Raw genomic sequence first — 18188 nt, 5'->3', positions numbered from 1 at the left:
CATCACTTCTACTCAGTGGTGTAGCTGCAAGAAAATAAAAATGCAGGTGCTCTCCCTGAACGCCCCATAACCACACTCACTTTAACAACCATGCCCTATAGCCATGCACATACCAATGGCCACGCATCCCACTTAGATAAATGCAATAATTTGAGGGGTTCTGTTCCAAGAAGCCAAGGTCAGTTTCCTAATCTTACAGAGCTTGAACCTCATGTGGTTATTTACCCAGAAGAGCAGTCTGGACCATCAACCACAAAGGGTGGAGGATACTCCTTGTTAACAGAAGACAGGAAGAAGAATAAAATAAACTGGACCGTCAACCACAAAGGGTGGAGGATATTCCTTGTTAACAGAAGACAGGAAGAATAAAATAAACTGTGGTCCTATATTCAATTATGTAACAAGTATGTTGGAATGCCTCTTTGGTGCAGTGGGGAATCAACCTGCCTAGAGACTCAAATCCCTGCTGGTATGTTTCCCAGACAATGGGAAACACCTATATTGGGCAGCAGCGATATAGGAAGATATAGGCAAAACTTCAGTGGCCAGAAGAGATTCAGCTAGATTCAACCACTGAAGCTTCATTCTAGATCCGAACCAGCACATGGCAAACCAGACGTATCCCTCCCAAAGTATCCCTGCTTCAGTCCTTACTGCCACCACATACTTATCTCACTGTCGCCCCTACTTATCAGGCACGGGCAGGAGACAGGCCAGCTCTATTTTTATTCAAATAGAGCAAAGGAACAACATCTTTCACATCATCATTTCAAAAAACAGAACACTGCTTCTAAGACTCAAATGCTTCCCCTGCAGTCCTGAGTGAGATGGAAGATTTCCTGGGGTCTGTACGCTCTTCTGTGGCTGCAACAACAAATGAAGAAGGCATTTAAGATAACGCCTTCTTCACTATGAACCACACCACCCATTGAGATCATCTGTAAAGGTTCATCTGAAGTTGCCACGGGCTCGTCTGGTGGCTATTCAGGGACGGGCCTTCTCCATTGTTGCCCCGAAGCTTTGGAACACACTTCCTGCTGAAATAAGAGCCTCCCCATCTCTTACAACTTTTAAAAAGGCTGTCAAGACGCATTTGTTCACCTAGGCTTTTAATTATATATTGTTTTAATTGTGTTTTTACTAGTTTTAACCTTTTAAATTTTAATTGTATTGTTTTGTTGTAAACCACCCAGAGACTTGAGTTTTGGGCAGTATACAAATGTGTTAAACAAACCAACAAACCAGTGTTCTGACTATGACCAAGGTCAAGGGAGTGCTGAGGGACAAAACTTTGCTTGGATCCAGGCAGAGGTGAAGCAGGACGTGCCCCGCCATCCCCGAAAACCTGAATTAAATCAGGTCCCCTCCAAAACAGCACTTGAAACGAGGCAGGGCTCTTTGCACAGCCCTAGAACATACTATATTAACTTTATGTAATGTAAAGATTTCCAGGTTGCAAATCAGAGAAATGCCTTGTTTCCAAGTTTTGAAAGTGTAAAATTTCATTTAAATTTTACTGTAATTTCATTTACCTTGCTCCACCTGTTGCCCCAAGCAGGAGAAATGGGAGACATGATTTCTGTTTCCTCAGCAGACTGGACAGAAGGGTGGGTAATGGGATGAAGCAGATAAGAGCAGAACTTATGAATGCAGCCTCTTTTGCACTGTGGAGCTGTTAAAGACAGGACAAAACTCTCCATTGCCTTGTGGCAACCCTGATTTAAAATCTGCATACAGAAGTTTAATGGGTGTCACTGCAAAAGGAGTCAATATAATGAATTTTATATATGCAAGTCTTGTGATAAAGTTAAGCTGACATTTGAGTTAATGAACAGGTATAATTCAACATGTATGAAATGTAATTCAACAGAGGCATAAGCAAGAACATTTTACTTTTTCTACATGTACACAAGAACAGCCCTGCTGGATCAGGCCCAAGGCTCATCTAGTCCAGCATCCTGTTTCGCACAGTGGCCCACCAGATGCTGCTGGAAGCCACAGGCAAGAGTTGAGGGCATGCCCTCTCTCCTGCTGTTACTCCCTTGCAACTGGTACTCAGAGGCATCCTGCCTTTGAGGCTGGAGGTGGCCTATAGCCCTTCGACTAGTAGCCATTGATAGACCTCTCCTCCATTGTAGCTGTTGTAGCCCTCCCTCGGTGAGAAGGAAGTGGTTTTTGGTTTTTTGGTTTTAATCCAAGCAATATGTACTTGCAGTGGACAACCTGAATGGCATCCTGGAAAACTAGTTTAGAAATCAGGCATGGCTAAGTAGCAGATAGTGCTGCCTATCTTTGACATTAGACAGCTTTCTTCAGCATCCAAGTATACCAAGCTACCGCTAACACACTTGCTCTGACCCTTGATTACAGTTTTATTTCCTTCCCAATTACAAATTCGTGGTCTATTTTAGCCCCTTCTAGCAGATTCTTCCAGTTTGCAGGGTCAATCAAAATCTCTAGCGTAACAATTCACAGCTATTAAGACCCATGAAATAGACCCTGAAGCTGTTTTTGAAAACAAGAACTTAAGGTTTTCCTTCAGTTTCCCAAGCCTTAATATAGAGAAATGTTTTCTAGTCTTCTCAAACCACACATGGGGAAGGCTAAACAAGTAAATGCTGGATTCCTGAAATTGTTTTTTTTTAAAGTTCATTTATTACCCAGCCCACCAGACATGGCTCTGCACTAGTGCAAACACAGTTGAGTTTACATCGATAAAATCTGATTAAGTCAATCAACTTGTAGTACCATTTAAATTATAGTAACTAGTTAACCAAAGATAAAAATCTAAAATAAGCAACAGTGCATAATTAAATGGAAAACCTGTTGCACAGTGCAATTATGTTTAGACACTACATGCGAACGAAACTAAAGTTGCATTCCTATGCACACTTACTTGCAACACTCATGAACTGTGTGGAATTTATTTCCAAATTAAACATAGAATCATGTTGCTTATCTCAGAATATATTTTCTTATTGTATTGCATATCTTAGTTTGCAAAGCATAACTTCATCTCATACACTGATGGTATGAAATTACTGCATATTAGTTGAGCTTTATGTCAAAATGAAAGGCCACAGGCTATGGCACTTTTCATATATACAAGTTTATTTCTATTTCACTGTACAGTTTTACCCTTCCAAGATTTCCCTTAGTGGTAGTTTAAGCACAGTTTGTTCATTCGTTCATGTTCTCTCTCTCTGTCTTCTGCAATGTATTTGCTTTTGCAAGTTCTTTTCATGTCACAGCATTGGTCTGACAATTCCATCTGGAAACAGTGCCACTTCAAAATTTAAAAATGCATATCTTTAAAAATTGTCCCATTCTGATAACACTTTGTTCCATATTCAATTCTGAAGAGCTATAAAAAAGTAATTACAATTTTTTTTAAGGCAGAGAAAGTCATAGAAAACAATAGAAAGAAAATTGGCAGAAGGTAAGGAGTTGCAAAGGAGGGCAGGGCTCCTCTTTTTACAATAGTTGTATACAAGAAGGGAATTCTGCTGGTGCAGCTTAGCATGGAGAGGTAAGAAAAACTGCACATCCCAAAGATCTCCATCCAGGTATTTGAAGGAGGCACAGTAGGACTGCGAGGTCTGCAAGATCTGCAAAGTATTTGCTTTTCCAAGTTCTTTACATGTCAGCATTGGTCTGGGGAAGAAACTGAAGTGCAGAAATCAAATGCTTGTGGTAATCCAACTGTTTTCATATACCCCATGTAACTCAGAACTGTAAAAGTTAAAGGGGCGGGGGAGAAATCAGACATACCATTTTAGAGCAGGGATATATACTGGAGAAGCAAGCCATGTTAGTACAATAACCTAAAAGTATTCAGGTAGGTGTGTGTGTGTGTGTGTTTTGGTTGGGGGTGGTGGGATACAATCTGTGAAACTCTTTGCTTTAAGAGCCACTGCAGTCAATGCCCTATAAAAGCACACTATAGACTAACCAATATCAATATAACTTGAGCACTTCACTGACTGTGAAACACAACTTTTAGATTACAAGCTGACAAATTCAGCCTTAGGACCCTTGTTTATTTCAACAGTAGTGCAGAAGAGGAAATTTTGCCATAAAAAGCGGCCTAGCTAAATTTCCTTTTTCTGCACTGTTATTAAAAGATATTGGAGCTGTTCAATAGGTTGCCTATCCCCGCTTTAGTTCTACTAAAAGGGGGTATTCTACAATGTTTTGCGCATATGCTTGCTTCAGTATCAAGCTACTAGATACTGATACAAGCATTTGCTCTGTAATGTGGACTACTAAAGAATGCCTAGCTGTTACAGCAGAACGATGGTGATCCTGTACAAATAGCTGAATTCTGTACTTATACAGACATAGTGAGAGAACTGCATCCAGAAGAGTCTGTACCATTATGTTTCCCCAACAAGTGAACAATTTAGGTTTTATTTTTCTAAGGAGAAGACCAGCAGACATCATTCCATGGTGCTGGATAATAAAACTGGAAATCCTTTACACGGGGTACCAAATTGTTTGAAAAGTTTCTGATACAGTTTGCTCTCAAACCACAATCTCCAACTCTGACGTTTGGAGAATCAAGTTGTTGAACTGATGCCTGTGCAAGTCCTTAACAGCAACTACTATAGTACCAGTTTACAGAAGTACACTACACTGGGAAGTGCTAGATGAGAACCATGTAATCTTTTTTCTTCAAATTTGACTTATGAAGTATTACTGAAACCAGGCTTCAAGAACAGAGCAAAATGGTCACAAAGTGATTAAGTACCTAACATAAGTTCTTTTGCAGGAGTGCTAGAAATTTAACAGATTGCTGTTCAGAACACCACATCCTGGACTGTGACCATTCTCCTAGTGAACAGGCACATCTGCCTGTAATATTTTGGGAGCTATCCCATCTTAGAGGGAAGGGGGCTAAGTTGGATAGTCTGGAGCTTGCGCCAACACTTATTCCAAGTACTAACATTATGGATAACATTAGGTTAACATCTCATCTGAGATTACTGAGTAGAGACTTTTAAAAATCTTGTTACTGTATTATAAATGACAGAGCCCAAAATCAGCAGGGAAAGCAGGGTCTTTCGTGCTGCAGAAATATTAAGACTGCTTTTTGCTTCAAATGCCTCCACCTTCATTTCAACTGCCACTCATGTCGATGAAGGGGTAATTGCAACCTGAGTTATAGCCAACATTTTACCATGTTCAGTCAGTATTTTGAAGTTGAGACACACACACGCTTGTTTTAAAAAGCTCTGGGTGAAATATGAGACATCAATGTTTATCTTGATAAAAAGAGCTTTAATATTTTACATATACCTACCCACCCACTATCACTCCTCTAATTCAAAGCAGTATGTCAAGAAGCCAGTCTGGCAATTCATGCTTTGCTCACATCCAGATTGGATTAGTGCACCACCTTCTACATGGGGCTGCTCTTAAAGAGTGTTCAAAAGTTCAACTGGTGCAAAACATGGCCATCTAGAGATTTGCCAGGGGGCCCATTCCCCCCGCAAAGCATACAATTTCAATTTTGTTTGAGCCACACTGGCTGCCAATTAGTCTCTGAGCACAATGGTGGTTATATGTTTGTTGTTTTACATTTATATCCCGTTTTTCCTCCAAGGAGCCCAGAGCAGTGCACAGGGTATGTTTAAGTAGCTCAGGACCCGGATATCTGAAGATCTGCCTTCTTCCACATGAGCTGGACCACCCGCTGCGTCTGTCATCCGAGGCCTCGCTCCAGATCCCCAAAGTCTAACAGGCTGGGATGTGACACAGGGCCTTTTCCGCAGCAGTGCCAAGACTGCAGAACTCCCTACTCCAGTAGGCTTGATTGCTGCCCCCGCCCCCGACTGCCCCCATTACGGACATCGATGGGTTATTTGAGACCTTTTGTTCCACTATGCCTTCAGTTAGTTTTCCATCCATTTGCTTTGGTTTATATGCACTGGCTCTGTTGGAAGCCTTGCAAACTGCCTCAGACAGGAGTCCCTTTGTGATAAAAATATTTTAAATAAATAAAGTGCTTATTTCCTTAGGTGTTGGTACCTCCATTTTTGTTTCTTCTGGAGCCTTGATTGCAATAACAACCTGTTCTTGAAATGTTTGAATGCTACAGATATCCTGATAGGTCACATAAGCTAGAGTATAAGATGGTCAAGGAATATTAATAGCAGCCCTTAATACAACATATGCTTTAATCTGAAAAAGGGTACAAATTTATATGACTACCAATACCAGGTTTTGCACTACACAAGGCAAAACCTCACTGTTACTCATCTCCAGCAAGTCAGAATGTTTGCCAATGCCAGTTTGTAGTAGGAAAAAGGATACCTTGTGTTTTCCTTGTCATCTGTTAGATCAAACAATTGGTGAGCACAATCCTTTATTAATTCATCCAATGCTTCTTCCATTGCAGTTAAGTCATAAAGTTCATCTTTTAGCTTTTGCTGCTCTGGTGTCCTTTTAGTAATCTGCTTAATATTAGATCCACTATAATACAAAGGTTTTTATAGTTATAGCACAGATACCTCTTTTTTTTAAAAGAGAGAATATTACATATAATCAATGTAATAATGATAAGGAATATTTAAAAACAGCTCTTGATAGTATCTGTCATGTCAAACAGTTACATGTTTCATAGTATGGAGAAACCTAGCTTCAGAGAACAAACACACTAACAGCCCAATATTATGCAGAGCTCGGCTCATCTCAGTCCACAAAATGAGAAGGCAGCCTTGGACAAGGTCTCCATTGTTTGAAAATTAAAAATGAAAGTCAACTTACACCCACTGGATGAGGTTCTTGGATCATTTCTGAACAAGTTGTATTCCATTCAAGACATTTACAGTGAGGGAAATAAGTATTTGATCCCCTGCTGATTTTGTCCATTTGCCCTCTGACACAGAAATGACCAGGCTATAATTGGAATGGTAGGTTTATTGTAGCTGTGAGAGACAGAATAACAACAAACAAACCCTCAAAAGCCCAGTGCCCAAAAGTCAGAGATGGATTTGCATTGTAGTGAGGGAAATAAGTATTCGATCCCCTATCTACCAGCAAGATTTCAGGCTCCCAGGTGTCTTTTCACTATATGCAGGTAACGAGCTGAGATGAGGAACACCCTCTGTAAGGGAGTGCTCCTAATCCCAGCTTGTTACAGTACCTGTATAAAAGACACCTGTCCACAGAAGCAAGCAATCACTCAGCTTCCAAACTCACCACCATGCCCAAGACCAAAGAGCTGTCAAAGGATGTCAGGGACAAGGTTGTAGACCTGCACAAGGCTGGACTGGGCTACAAGACTATCACCAAGCAGCTTGGTGAAAAGGTGACTACAGTTGGCACGATAACTCGCAAATGGAAAAAACACAAAATAACTGTCAATCTCCCTTGGTCTGGGGCTCCATGCAAGATCTCACCTCGTGGAGTTGCAATGATCATGAGAACGGTGACAAAGCAGCCCAGAACTACACGCGGGGAACTTGTCAATGATCTCAGGGCAGCTGGAACCATAGTCACCAAGAAAACAATTGGTAACACACTACACCGTGAAGGACTGAAATCTTGCAGTGCCCGCAAGGTCCCCCTGCTCAAGGCAGCACATGTACAGGCCCGTCTGCAGTTTGCCAATGCACATCTGAATGATCCAGAGGAGAACTGGGCGAAAGTGTTGTGGTCAGATGAGACCAAAATCGAGCTCTTTGGCATCAACTCAACTCGCCGTGTGTGGAGGAGGAGGAATGCTGCCTATGAGCCCAAGAACACCATCCCCACCGTCAAACATGGAGGTGGACACATTATGCTTTGGGGGTGTTTTTCTGCTAAGGGGACAGGACACCTTCACCGCATCGAAGGGACGATGGACGGGACCATGTACCGTCAGATCTTGGGTGAGCACCTCCTTCCCTCAGCCAGGGCATTGAGAATGGGTCGTGGATGGGTATTCCAGCATGACAATGACCCAAAACACACAGCCGAGGCAACAAAGGAGTGGCTCAAGAAGAAGCACATGAAGGTCTTGGAGCGGCCCAGCCAGTCTCCAGACCTTAATCCCATAGAAAATCTGTGGAGGGAGCTGAAGGTTCGGGTTGCCAAACATCAGCCTCGAAACCTTTCTGACTTGGAGAGGATCTGCAAAGAGGAGTGGGACAACATCCCTCCCGGGTTGTGTGCAAACCTGGTGGCCAACTACAAGAAACGTCTGACCTCTGTGATTGCCAACAAGGGTTTTGCCACCAAGTACTAAGACATCTTTTGTGAAGGGATCGAATACTTATTTCCCTCACTACAATGCAAATCCATCACTGACTTTTGGGCACTGGGCTTTTGAGGGTTTGTTTGTTGTTATTCTGTCTCTCACAGCTACAATAAACCTACCATTCCAATTATAGCCTGGTCATTTCTGTGTCAGAGGGCAAACGGACAAAATCAGCAGGGGATCAAATACTTATTTCCCTCACTGTATGCTATCATATATTCTTTGTTTACGTACCCCCAGCATACGTGATGCCTCATTTAAGTCAACAACACCTTCTGGAGCAGATTTGACAAGATCCATGAATCTCTTAGTCAAATGAACCAAAGATCCATCACATCAGTGATTTCTGGCTTTCATAGATTCTGTGCAGGTTTAAGAAGATATTTGCCAGGTTTTGACCCCTCTCAAGCGATAGGCAGGCTGTTGGAAGGAAGTAATTCCATTATCACCAGAGAGGTGGCCAAATTTTGTGTTGTAGCCCTCTGTTTGTGTAAGTGTTTGACAATGGGAAAGTAGGTGATGGTCTTAAGGTCAGAGTAATTTTTGCAGGCATAGAGTGGATAATTGTATGTGGGCACGCAGGTTCTGGGACCATATGCATATTAGCAGCAAAATTAACAACTAAATCTTTCTGAGCCTTTTAAATGTTTAACCACCACCCCCCGAGTTAGGAAGGCAATTGTTTAAGTTTTGATATGTATGTAATTTTATAAGTATAAAATGCTGCTGTCTCATTGTTAGTTTAAGAGCTGTGTACTTTTAGTTGATTTATATTTAGAAAGATTTTCCTAGTTTATTTGGTTTTATATTTGTCTTAACTTTGTGCTAGTCGTTGACAGAAATAAAGATTTGATTTATTGATTTGATTGAAGAAGATGTTTAGGTTAGATAGTACCAGCAAAAGGAGAAAGACTTCTCATGTCTTGTATTATGCACAGCACTTAATAGTACTGTTGAGTCAAGTAAGCTTGGAATGAATAGCTGGATTAATGTAGAGTGAAAAAAGCAAGTTTGTATTCAGCCACCTTTAGATTGCAAATAGTTTAGAGCAGGGACCTAGCTTTTTTGATGATGCTGTAAAGCACAACTTATACCTGTGTTCTTCATTGTAAGGCCTGGGGGGATCCAGTGGCAGGCCGCATCAACTCTAAGTGTTGATAACTGGATACCTGAGGGACCGCTGGCTCCCAAGGGTTGCTGCCTGCTTGAGGGGCATCTGAGGGGGCTCTGCTCTGGGTGCCAACAATGAGGAGGGCTTGGCTGTTGTGCACAGGACAGGACCTTCTGTGTTGCTGCCCCCAGACACTGGAATGCTCTCCCGGTGACTATTCACTCCTCGGTCTCTATCACAGTTTTTAGAAAGCTTGTGAAATCCTGGCTTTTTACCCAGGCTTTTATATGATTAACTCTACTGCTGTTGCTTTGTATTTTTGAATTGTTATATTGTGCTTGTATTTCAAATCTTTTTAGTCAGATCTATGTTTTTATATTTTTAGCTTAATATTTTAACTGTGTAATTTTTATAGTTTTAAATTTTTTGGTGTGAACCGCCTTGGGAATGTTTTAATGAAAGGTGGTATACAAATTCAACAATAGAATGAATGAATGAATAAATAAATAAATATTATTAATTTGATTTCTATACTGCCCTTCCAAAAATGGCTCAGGGCGGTTTACACAGAGAAATAATATATAAATAAGATGGATCCCTGTCCCCAAAGGGCTCACAATCTAAAAAGAAACATAAGATAGACACCAGCAACAGTCACTAGAGGTACTGTGTTGGGGGTGGATAGGGCCAGTTACTCTCCCCCTGCTAAATAAAGAGAATCACCACATTAAAAGGTGCCTCTTTGCCAAGTTAGCTTGGGGATGATAAATAAATAAAGTGTGGCTCACTGACTAGAGCCAGCATGTTGGAGTGGTTAGAGTGCTGGACTAGGACCGGGGAGACCCGAGTTCAAATCCCCATTCAGCCATGATACTTGCTGGGTGACTCTGGGCCGGTCACTTCTCTCTCAGCCTAACCTACTTCACAGGGTTGTTGTGAGGAGAAACCTAAGTATGTAATACACCGCTCTGGGCTCCTTGGAGGAAGAGCGGGATGTAAAATGTAAATAATAATTGTTTATTAGGTATATGTGAAGCTCTGGCCAAAGCTGAATAATCTGCACAGTCCCCCTGGCATCATGCAGAGATTACCATTCTCACCATGCAGTGTTGTGCCTTGCCCTGTGTGATGGGGCTCCTTTAAGGGAAACAGAGCCCTGTTGAGCCCCTGCACCATCTTGGAAGGAATGCACACAGTGTGGGACAGTATAGCCCTTCCCAGTGCTTTCCTCCTAAAGCTCTTAAGAGAGGGCTCAATCTCTCTTTAAGGGCCCTCCCAGCACTGACAAAAGCACAGTACTGTACAGAGAACTGCATGGAGGTAATTCTTCATACTGACTTAGATTATCTGCCCCGAATCTACTGCCAATCTAATTTAACTGGCGACTGAGAAGTAATATGAGAAAGAGAAAAATCTCTATCCATATCATCCATAACCCCCCAGCTGTTTCCCCCCTTAAACTAAAGAGTCCTAAACATGGAATTGCCCTCATGGAAAAGAGGCATCAATCCCTTGATCCTTCCAGTTGCTTATGGCTAATGCTGACAAGGAGAAAATGTCACAGGAGACAAGGAGGGAGCATGTACACAAGACTGTGGCCCTCTCCGAGTCACCCAGTACTTGCATTGAGTCATGTCAAAAATGGGAGACAACCATTTTATCATTTAAATAGTAGGCAAGTTGAACAGAATAGTGAAGTTTTGACACTAATTCCCAACTGCTTATCTTTATCACTACTTGAGACTAAAGTGTTCTATGCCAAAGTCAATGCAAGTCCAAGGAAAACAGTTTAAGTGCCAACACCAATTATTTTCATTTTTATCCAAAACCCTACATGAGGCTGCTGCACCTGAAAGAGATACTCAGCAGGTTTTCATGGGAAAATGTAATTCAGAAGACTTACTTCTGATTGCCACAAACGATCCATTCTCATCTACTTCTTTGTGGCTTATAGACACAAACTGTACATCATCTTCATTTTCAGTTTCAATGTGTGCCTGTGAAGAAGAGAAAGCTCTAAGTCAACTGAGATCATCTTTCAGAACAAAATCACACTATCAGTTCACATAATAGGCAAGCTATAGTAATAGAGCTGATTTATGATAGTTCATAGTAGAACCAGATTATCTTGCTATAAATGTGGCAGAATGAATTGGTACAGAGATTTTATAAGTGAGCACTGACAATATTTTGACATTGCACAGGTTCCCTAGTACATCTTCAGTATCTTTATGACAGTAAAACTAAACTTCGGCACACAGCATTCCTAGCCTATAAAGCCAAGCTGAATGAGTCCATTTGGGGAGAAGGAAGAAAAAGCAAGTCAGTTAATATTTTTTTATTCACAAGTTAAAACATACATAAAATTTGAAAACAGTTTAGCACTTAGCAATAGCACCTACATTTATATACCGCTCTATAGCTGGAAGCTCTCTAACCGGTTTACAATGATTTAGCATATTGCCCCCAACATTCTGGGTACTCATTTTACCGACCTCAAAAGGATGGAAGGCTGAGTCAACCTTGAGCCCCTGGTCAGGATTGAACTTGTAACCTTCTGGTTACAGGGCGGCAGTTTTACCACTGCACCACCAGGGGCTCCTTTAAACAATTAAAAAAGTCAAAACACATTATAACTTAAAAATTTAAACAAGTTTGGGTGAGGAGATGGGTTTTCAAATGCTTTTTAAATATTCCTAAACTCTCTAGTTAACACATGCAGCAAACACACATAGGTAAAACTGAGCTACAGGTACAGTAGTTGAGTGAAATCTCAGCAAGCAGAGATGTTAAGGTACACAAATGCATTAACAGTGAACAGCACTAGAATGTTCAATGTGGGTCTTTTGGGTATCAACATTTTATTAAAATTTAAATGAGATTACACAATTTAAAAAACACTCATAATTCCATCCCAGATTCTTCATATAGATGAAGGGAGAGGAGGAAAAGGGGGGAGGGGCCGAACAAAATACCACTACCGTTACATATTTATTGTATGCATTTATTTCTACATTTACATCCCGCTCTTCTTCCAAGGAGCCCCTACATGGCTACGTTTCTCCTCAGAACACCCCTGGGAAATAGGTTAGGCTGAGAGAGACATGACTGGCTCAGAGTCACCCAGTGAAAGTCAAGGCTAACCGGCAACGTTCTGGGACATCTTGCAAATTAGAGCGAGTGGCGGCGGCGGCAGCAGACTCGAAAGGACTTCTTCCGAAGTCTGCAACAAAGCTGCAAGCAGCACAACTATAACACTCCGCGCTTTGAACTCACACAACAGCAGCAGCAGCCCGCAGCACTTCGCAACTTTACAGGGAAGTGCAGAGATGGGCGGGGCTGGACGTAGCACAACATTCCTCCCGTCCCAACGCCGCCAGCAGCCTCTTCGTTGCTCCGCTCCCCTCCCCTCCCCGGGACCTACATCACCCTCTCCCCCTTGTCATTCTTGGCCGGGGAAACCCCCGCCACCGGCGTGTTAACGCCCCCTTAGCGGCCTTCGTCTTCCTTCCACGGCCAGCCTCCGCTGCCTTCCCGAGCATGCATGCCCAACCCGGGAAACTGTCTAAGAGCGGAGCGCGGAGCACGTTACAACCCAGGGGGGGAGCAAAATGCGCCTGCCTTACAACGGAGAACATCACATGAGTTCGGGCTGACTTTGCTCGCTCGCTGCTTCCCCTCCTCTGAATTACTCGCCGGCAACAAATCCATCGAAAGCGGCGGGAGGAAACCCATCGGCTGTTCCAGGCTTTGCCGCCAGCCGGGAGCTGCCGTCTTCGCCCCAGCGCCTTCTCGGAGGGCAGCCCCCGGAGGAGGGGTCGCGGCGGCCGGGGCCTAGCAACTGTGCAAACGAAACAGAGAAGGCACCGCCCCCCCCTCCTCCCCGGCCAGCCTTTCCCAGACTCTCTCAGCAACTCTCGACCCCGCCGCCAGTTACAGCGATGCTTATTATGCAGGCACCGAATGCCTGCGCGCTAGGAGTGGGAGAGGTAAGGTTAGAAACACAACACAACTCAACACAGCATTCTGCCTTTTTATTTCACCCGACGACCCCCCCCTTCTTCAACCTTCTGTGGTTTCTCAGAGCTTAGAGGCGTTGTTACTACGGAGCTAGGTGATTTTGGACTCTGGACCTAATAAGCTTACACCCCCCCACAACCCACTCCGCAAAATAAGCATCCTCTCCGTATTTGTTGGTTAGTTGGTAGGTTGATTATATTTTTATACCGTCTGTTATGCACATCTCTAGGCGGTGTGCAGAACTGCAACACAGCAAATATATGTCTCTGTGTGTGTATCAGGGGCGTAAGGAGGCTGGAGTGGGCCCAGAGACAAAATTTTAAAATGGGCTCCTCGCTGATACACAGACACACTCACTTCACATGTGACTTGCCTCTGGGGGGCCCCTCGTGGCGTGGGGGCGCCCAGGCAGCCGCCTCCCCTTGCCTAATGGTAGTTATGCCCCTGGTGTGTATACACACACACATATATATCAGCTAAAATTTCACAAGATAAAATTCTCATAAAATAAAAACTGATTAAATAATTTAAAAGTAATTTCAGTTAAAAGCCTGAGAAAAAAGGTGCATCTTGAGAGTCTTCCTGAAAGCAACCAGAGAAGGAGATGCTCTTATTTCAACAGGGAACATATTCCAAAGCCCCAGGGGCAGCCATAGAAAAGTCTGGACCCGAGCCACCAACAAAGGAGCCGGTGGCAACCGTAACTGGGCCTCTTGAGAAGATCTTAATAGGTGACGGGATTGATAATAAAGAAGACACTCTCTTAAGTATATTAAATATACATTTCACCACAAACCCACAGGTCTGGGTCAGAATGCATTTGCCAACCCCAACAGACATGTACAAAGACTATGCAAGTGCCAATGGATTCACATACCGTGTTTCCCCGAAAATAAGACAGTGTCTTATATTAATTTTAGCCCCCAAAAATGCACTAGGATAATTAGCGGTACATCAGAAATTACTGCTAGGTCTTACTTTCAGGGAAACAGGGTAGCTTCTTGACCATTCACAAACTAACTGGGATGCAACGGGGCTGCTCGTGTGGAATGCTGGGTGGAATGCTTTTGCCCTCCCGGCGCTGGAGTTCTTTCGGGGGGGGGCAGCATACCTCCCTGCCGCCCCTTCCCCTCTTCAGCTGGAAGTGGCCAGAAGCACCAGGCATGTGTGCACGTTCTGGTTGCACGCACATGTCGCAATTGTGCGCAAGCCCATCTGCATGTGTGTGTGACGTGCGTGTGTGTGCAACATGTGCTTGCACACCCAGTACTTCCACTTCCAGCCAAAGGGGAAGGGGCAGCAGGGAGGTACGCTGCCACCCTGAGGGATTTTAGAGAACACCAGTGCCAATGGGGGGAAAGTGGAGGGAGGGTTAAGTGCACCCTCCCCTGCCCTTAAAGTCCTACCCCCCACAACCCTTCGAGCCATCCCTGCCCAGTTCCGTGCACATCCCTAGTTGGAGCAGCCAGCATCTGTCTAGTCTGGTTTATCGGATGACCTCCCCACAAATGCTCATTGTGAGATAAAACAATTATCCCTATTAAATATGACCAATGTAAATGTATTGCAATATATTCTGCCAATTGCATGCATATGCAGAATCTCTTCACAATGTTCAAACGATGTTTTCTCATCTTAGTATGTGTATGGAAACTAATTTTTATTGGCGGGGGGAAGGAAAAAATAAACTATCATTAGCCTGCAGAGAGTATATAGCCAAGATCTGGATAACCTTCCATTCTGTCTGATCAAGAGTTCTGTAAACTCAGAAGCTTGCATCCAGCAGGGTAACCATGTTAATCTGCTGCAACAAAAATGAACGAGTCCTGTAGAATCTTTAAGACTAACAAATCTCTTGCAGCAAAAGTCTTCAGTGACTAGAGCCAACTTTGCCAGATGCACAAAGGCTGACAAATTGGGCTCTGGCCCACAAAAACTTATACCATGATAAATCTGTGGGTCTTTTTGGTGCCACACAACACTTGGCTGTTTTCATTCATCTAGAGAGTTCAAAGTGTGCTTTGCTTACAATATGTTCAAACCGGAGGCTGGACAGACATCCTGCATCCAGGGATTTAGTTCAAATGATTGCTTTCTTATTCTCTCCACCAGAGGGCAGTCAGTTCATACCCTAAGACATATTTTGTGTTCTCCATCTCCAGTAAAGGTAAAGTGTGCTGTGGAGTTGGTGTTGACTCATCTGAGCTAAACACATTCATACTTTGTGTTCTATAATACATGCCCTAAATGACATATATTAGTTTTTTATGTGCACTTCTAAACATAGAGCATCCTGATACTATTACTGTGTACTCTGAAATACATTCCACTGAATAGGGTCAACTCCAAAGTGAGTGTGCATAAGAGTTCGATCTTATTTGGAAGTTCCATCAATTTCAAGGAATTGTTACATGTAATTATGTTTAAGAAAGCAGAAGATATGTGGAAGTTCCCCTCGCCACTGCCCCCTTAATTCTGTACTGCCTTTTCTGAAAGCAGTTAATAGTTTAAGGAAAAGAAATGAGATTAAAATATGATACCCACTATATAAAATGAACATCCCATCTTGTAAAGATAGTTTGCCCAAATAAAAATAAAATAAAAACCCTACTATGTAATAGTTACTGTTGCTGCTTAATGTTTGTTCGCTGCGAATGTGGAGAGAGGTACATGCCTACGTTCCTTTCAGACGTTATTCCAAACATATATGGAGGAAGAAGGGCCAGCATGCACAATCACACTCTCTCCTTTTACTCACATTTGGAGAATGCCCGAACAGTGCTGTTGTTCACAAAGCACTGACCACAGTTAACGCTGCAGCTGAACTCTGCTAGTTTTCTGTGTGCTAGAAGAGCTCTTTGTGGCGTGTGTGGGGGGGTAGATATAGAAATATTGGGTCCATCACACGACCTACCAGACAGGCAGGTGGGCGGGCAGGGGGAAGGCTCTGCAAACCTTGCCTCCCCCTGCCCCCCCCCCCCCGACAATCATTGTTTGGTTAGTGGGAGCACGCGGATCCCTCCGCGTGCAGTGTGGAGCAGGGCTGCTCAATCGGAGGCCAAGACGTGGTCCCAGCCCCCAGAAATCCCACAATGCACCATGCGAGTGTGTGGTACATTGTGGGGATCCCCCCCCCCCATTGACAGGCAGGCTCCTGTCCGTGTTTCAGCACCAACTGAAAGCAGCCAGCATTGACACATGGTCAGGTAAATGCTTGTTCCCTTAACCTCATTTAAGAGGCGGGCTCCCTATGTGTGTTTGCTGCCAAGGCACCTCCGTGAGCCAGTTGGCTCCCCGGCATTTCCCATGGGCAGCCAAGCCCGGGCTTAGCCGCCCTTAGCCGCCTCTTGGCTGCTTGTTAGAACAGCCTCATTGTCTGGAGGTCGAGTAACAAACAGAATGCATTGTGTTCTTTCGAATCCCTCCCAGATTTACATATGAAAGGGGCTTTTTTAGCATGTTTTTAAAGCTGGCAACTCAGATACCAATTTGCTTAACATGATCCCAATTTTTGAAAAGTCTCATAATCATAACAAATGGCTGTCAGTGATTTGTTAGATATTTAGCCCTTGCCTTCTACAGTATTTTACTGTATTGTAGCAACTATTCTACTATTCTTTTTTATTTTCCTCTGTCATCCACTTTGGGCATCCTGTGTTGGAAATAGTAGAATATAAATATGGTGAATGAGCAAATTCTGTACATAGATGTTGTGTATAGAATTGCTAACATTATTTCAATCATCTTCAGACATAAAAGATACACAATTTGCCTTCTCATTTATAATGAAGTGTTAGATATTCATGGCAATCATAGATGAACTGGAAAACACGCAAAGGGCTTCAGGGCCAACTGCTCACCATGGATAATGTAAAATAAATATTTGATTTATACTAGAGTGTGTAAAGAAGACAGGGTTTCTTTCTTATTTCACCAAGTAAGATACAGAAGGTGTAATAAAGGAACATACAGAAATATCCAATCAGTTCCCAGCAGGTGTCTTGACAGCAGGCATAGCACAGTGGCTACAAAATTGTGCTATTTATTTAATTTATTATATTTGTATTAAATATAATATAAATATTTAAACCCTTATATTTAATAGATAAAGTTGAGAGGCCGGGGAGAATTAAAATAGTCTTTGCTTGGCACTGAAAAATAGCCATGTGGGCCTCAGGCGAGCCTCCCTGGAAGGGGAATTCCACAGACAGAATGCCACACCATCATTGTCTTTGAGATTTCCCATAACTTGTATGTTATGCTGATGTTATGTTGCTAATATGAACAGTCCAATTTCCTATTCCCCCCACCATCACACATTGATTTTAACACATTGAGCCCTTTCTCATGACCGGTGAGAAGGGCTCCAGAGCAGGCTGCGGGGAAGGCGGATTAGACTTACCTTCCCTGCAGATGACCACTCCTCCTGTGCTGGGCGTGCCTCCCCGCTCAGGCAGCAGGGAGGGCCAGGGGCTGGGATGTGTTGTCGGAAACACACCGTGTGAGTACGCGGTGCATCATGGAGATCTCCCTTCCCTACCCCGGGCTCCCCACAGTCTGGCAACCATGGCTACAAGCAACCATGGCTGCCAGACAATAATAGAAAAAATGGGGTTAGGAGAGCGCTCACTCTCCTAACCCCGTTTTAGAGGGAGGCTTCACAGACGAGTTTTCACCATGGTGCTGCCGGGATCGAGCCGATCCCGGCAGTTCACATGTGCTTCCATAACTGAGCTGGTCTCCCTTAGCCCAGTTTTGTATGCATGTGTGAATAGCCTCATTGTTTAATTGGACTCGCAGCCTGTCTTGCTGTAA

General features: G+C 43.3%; 2 protein-coding genes across 3 annotated transcripts in view; one reads left to right on the top strand and one right to left on the bottom strand.

The window, feature by feature from the left end:
• Window positions 1-2632: 2632 nt before the first annotated feature.
• On the bottom strand, window positions 2633-13127 carry E2F6 (E2F transcription factor 6). Its single transcript, XM_053285635.1, is given in 7 exon segments — window positions 2633-3732; window positions 6031-6126; window positions 6315-6474; window positions 6769-6834; window positions 8454-8604; window positions 11257-11350; window positions 13011-13127. Coding segments are annotated over 7 exon segments (651 nt in total). The 5' UTR covers window positions 13089-13127; the 3' UTR covers window positions 2633-3726.
• A 69-nt stretch (window positions 13128-13196) lies between these two features.
• GREB1 (growth regulating estrogen receptor binding 1) overlaps window positions 13197-18188 on the top strand; it is a 147232-nt gene continuing 142240 nt past the window's right edge. For both annotated transcript variants that reach the window (XM_053285601.1, XM_053285607.1), the window contains exon 1: window positions 13197-13342. In XM_053285601.1, the coding sequence (XP_053141576.1) occupies window positions 13295-13342 (48 nt within the window). In that variant the 5' untranslated portion in view covers window positions 13197-13294. The remainder of the gene's footprint in view (window positions 13343-18188) is intronic.

Source organism: Hemicordylus capensis, chromosome 1 (genome assembly GCF_027244095.1).
Source record: "Hemicordylus capensis ecotype Gifberg chromosome 1, rHemCap1.1.pri, whole genome shotgun sequence".
In the NCBI taxonomy this organism is placed as follows: Eukaryota; Metazoa; Chordata; class Lepidosauria; order Squamata; family Cordylidae; genus Hemicordylus; species Hemicordylus capensis.
Note: the sequence above shows the minus strand (reverse complement) of the source record. Positions and strands in the feature narration are given on the sequence as shown.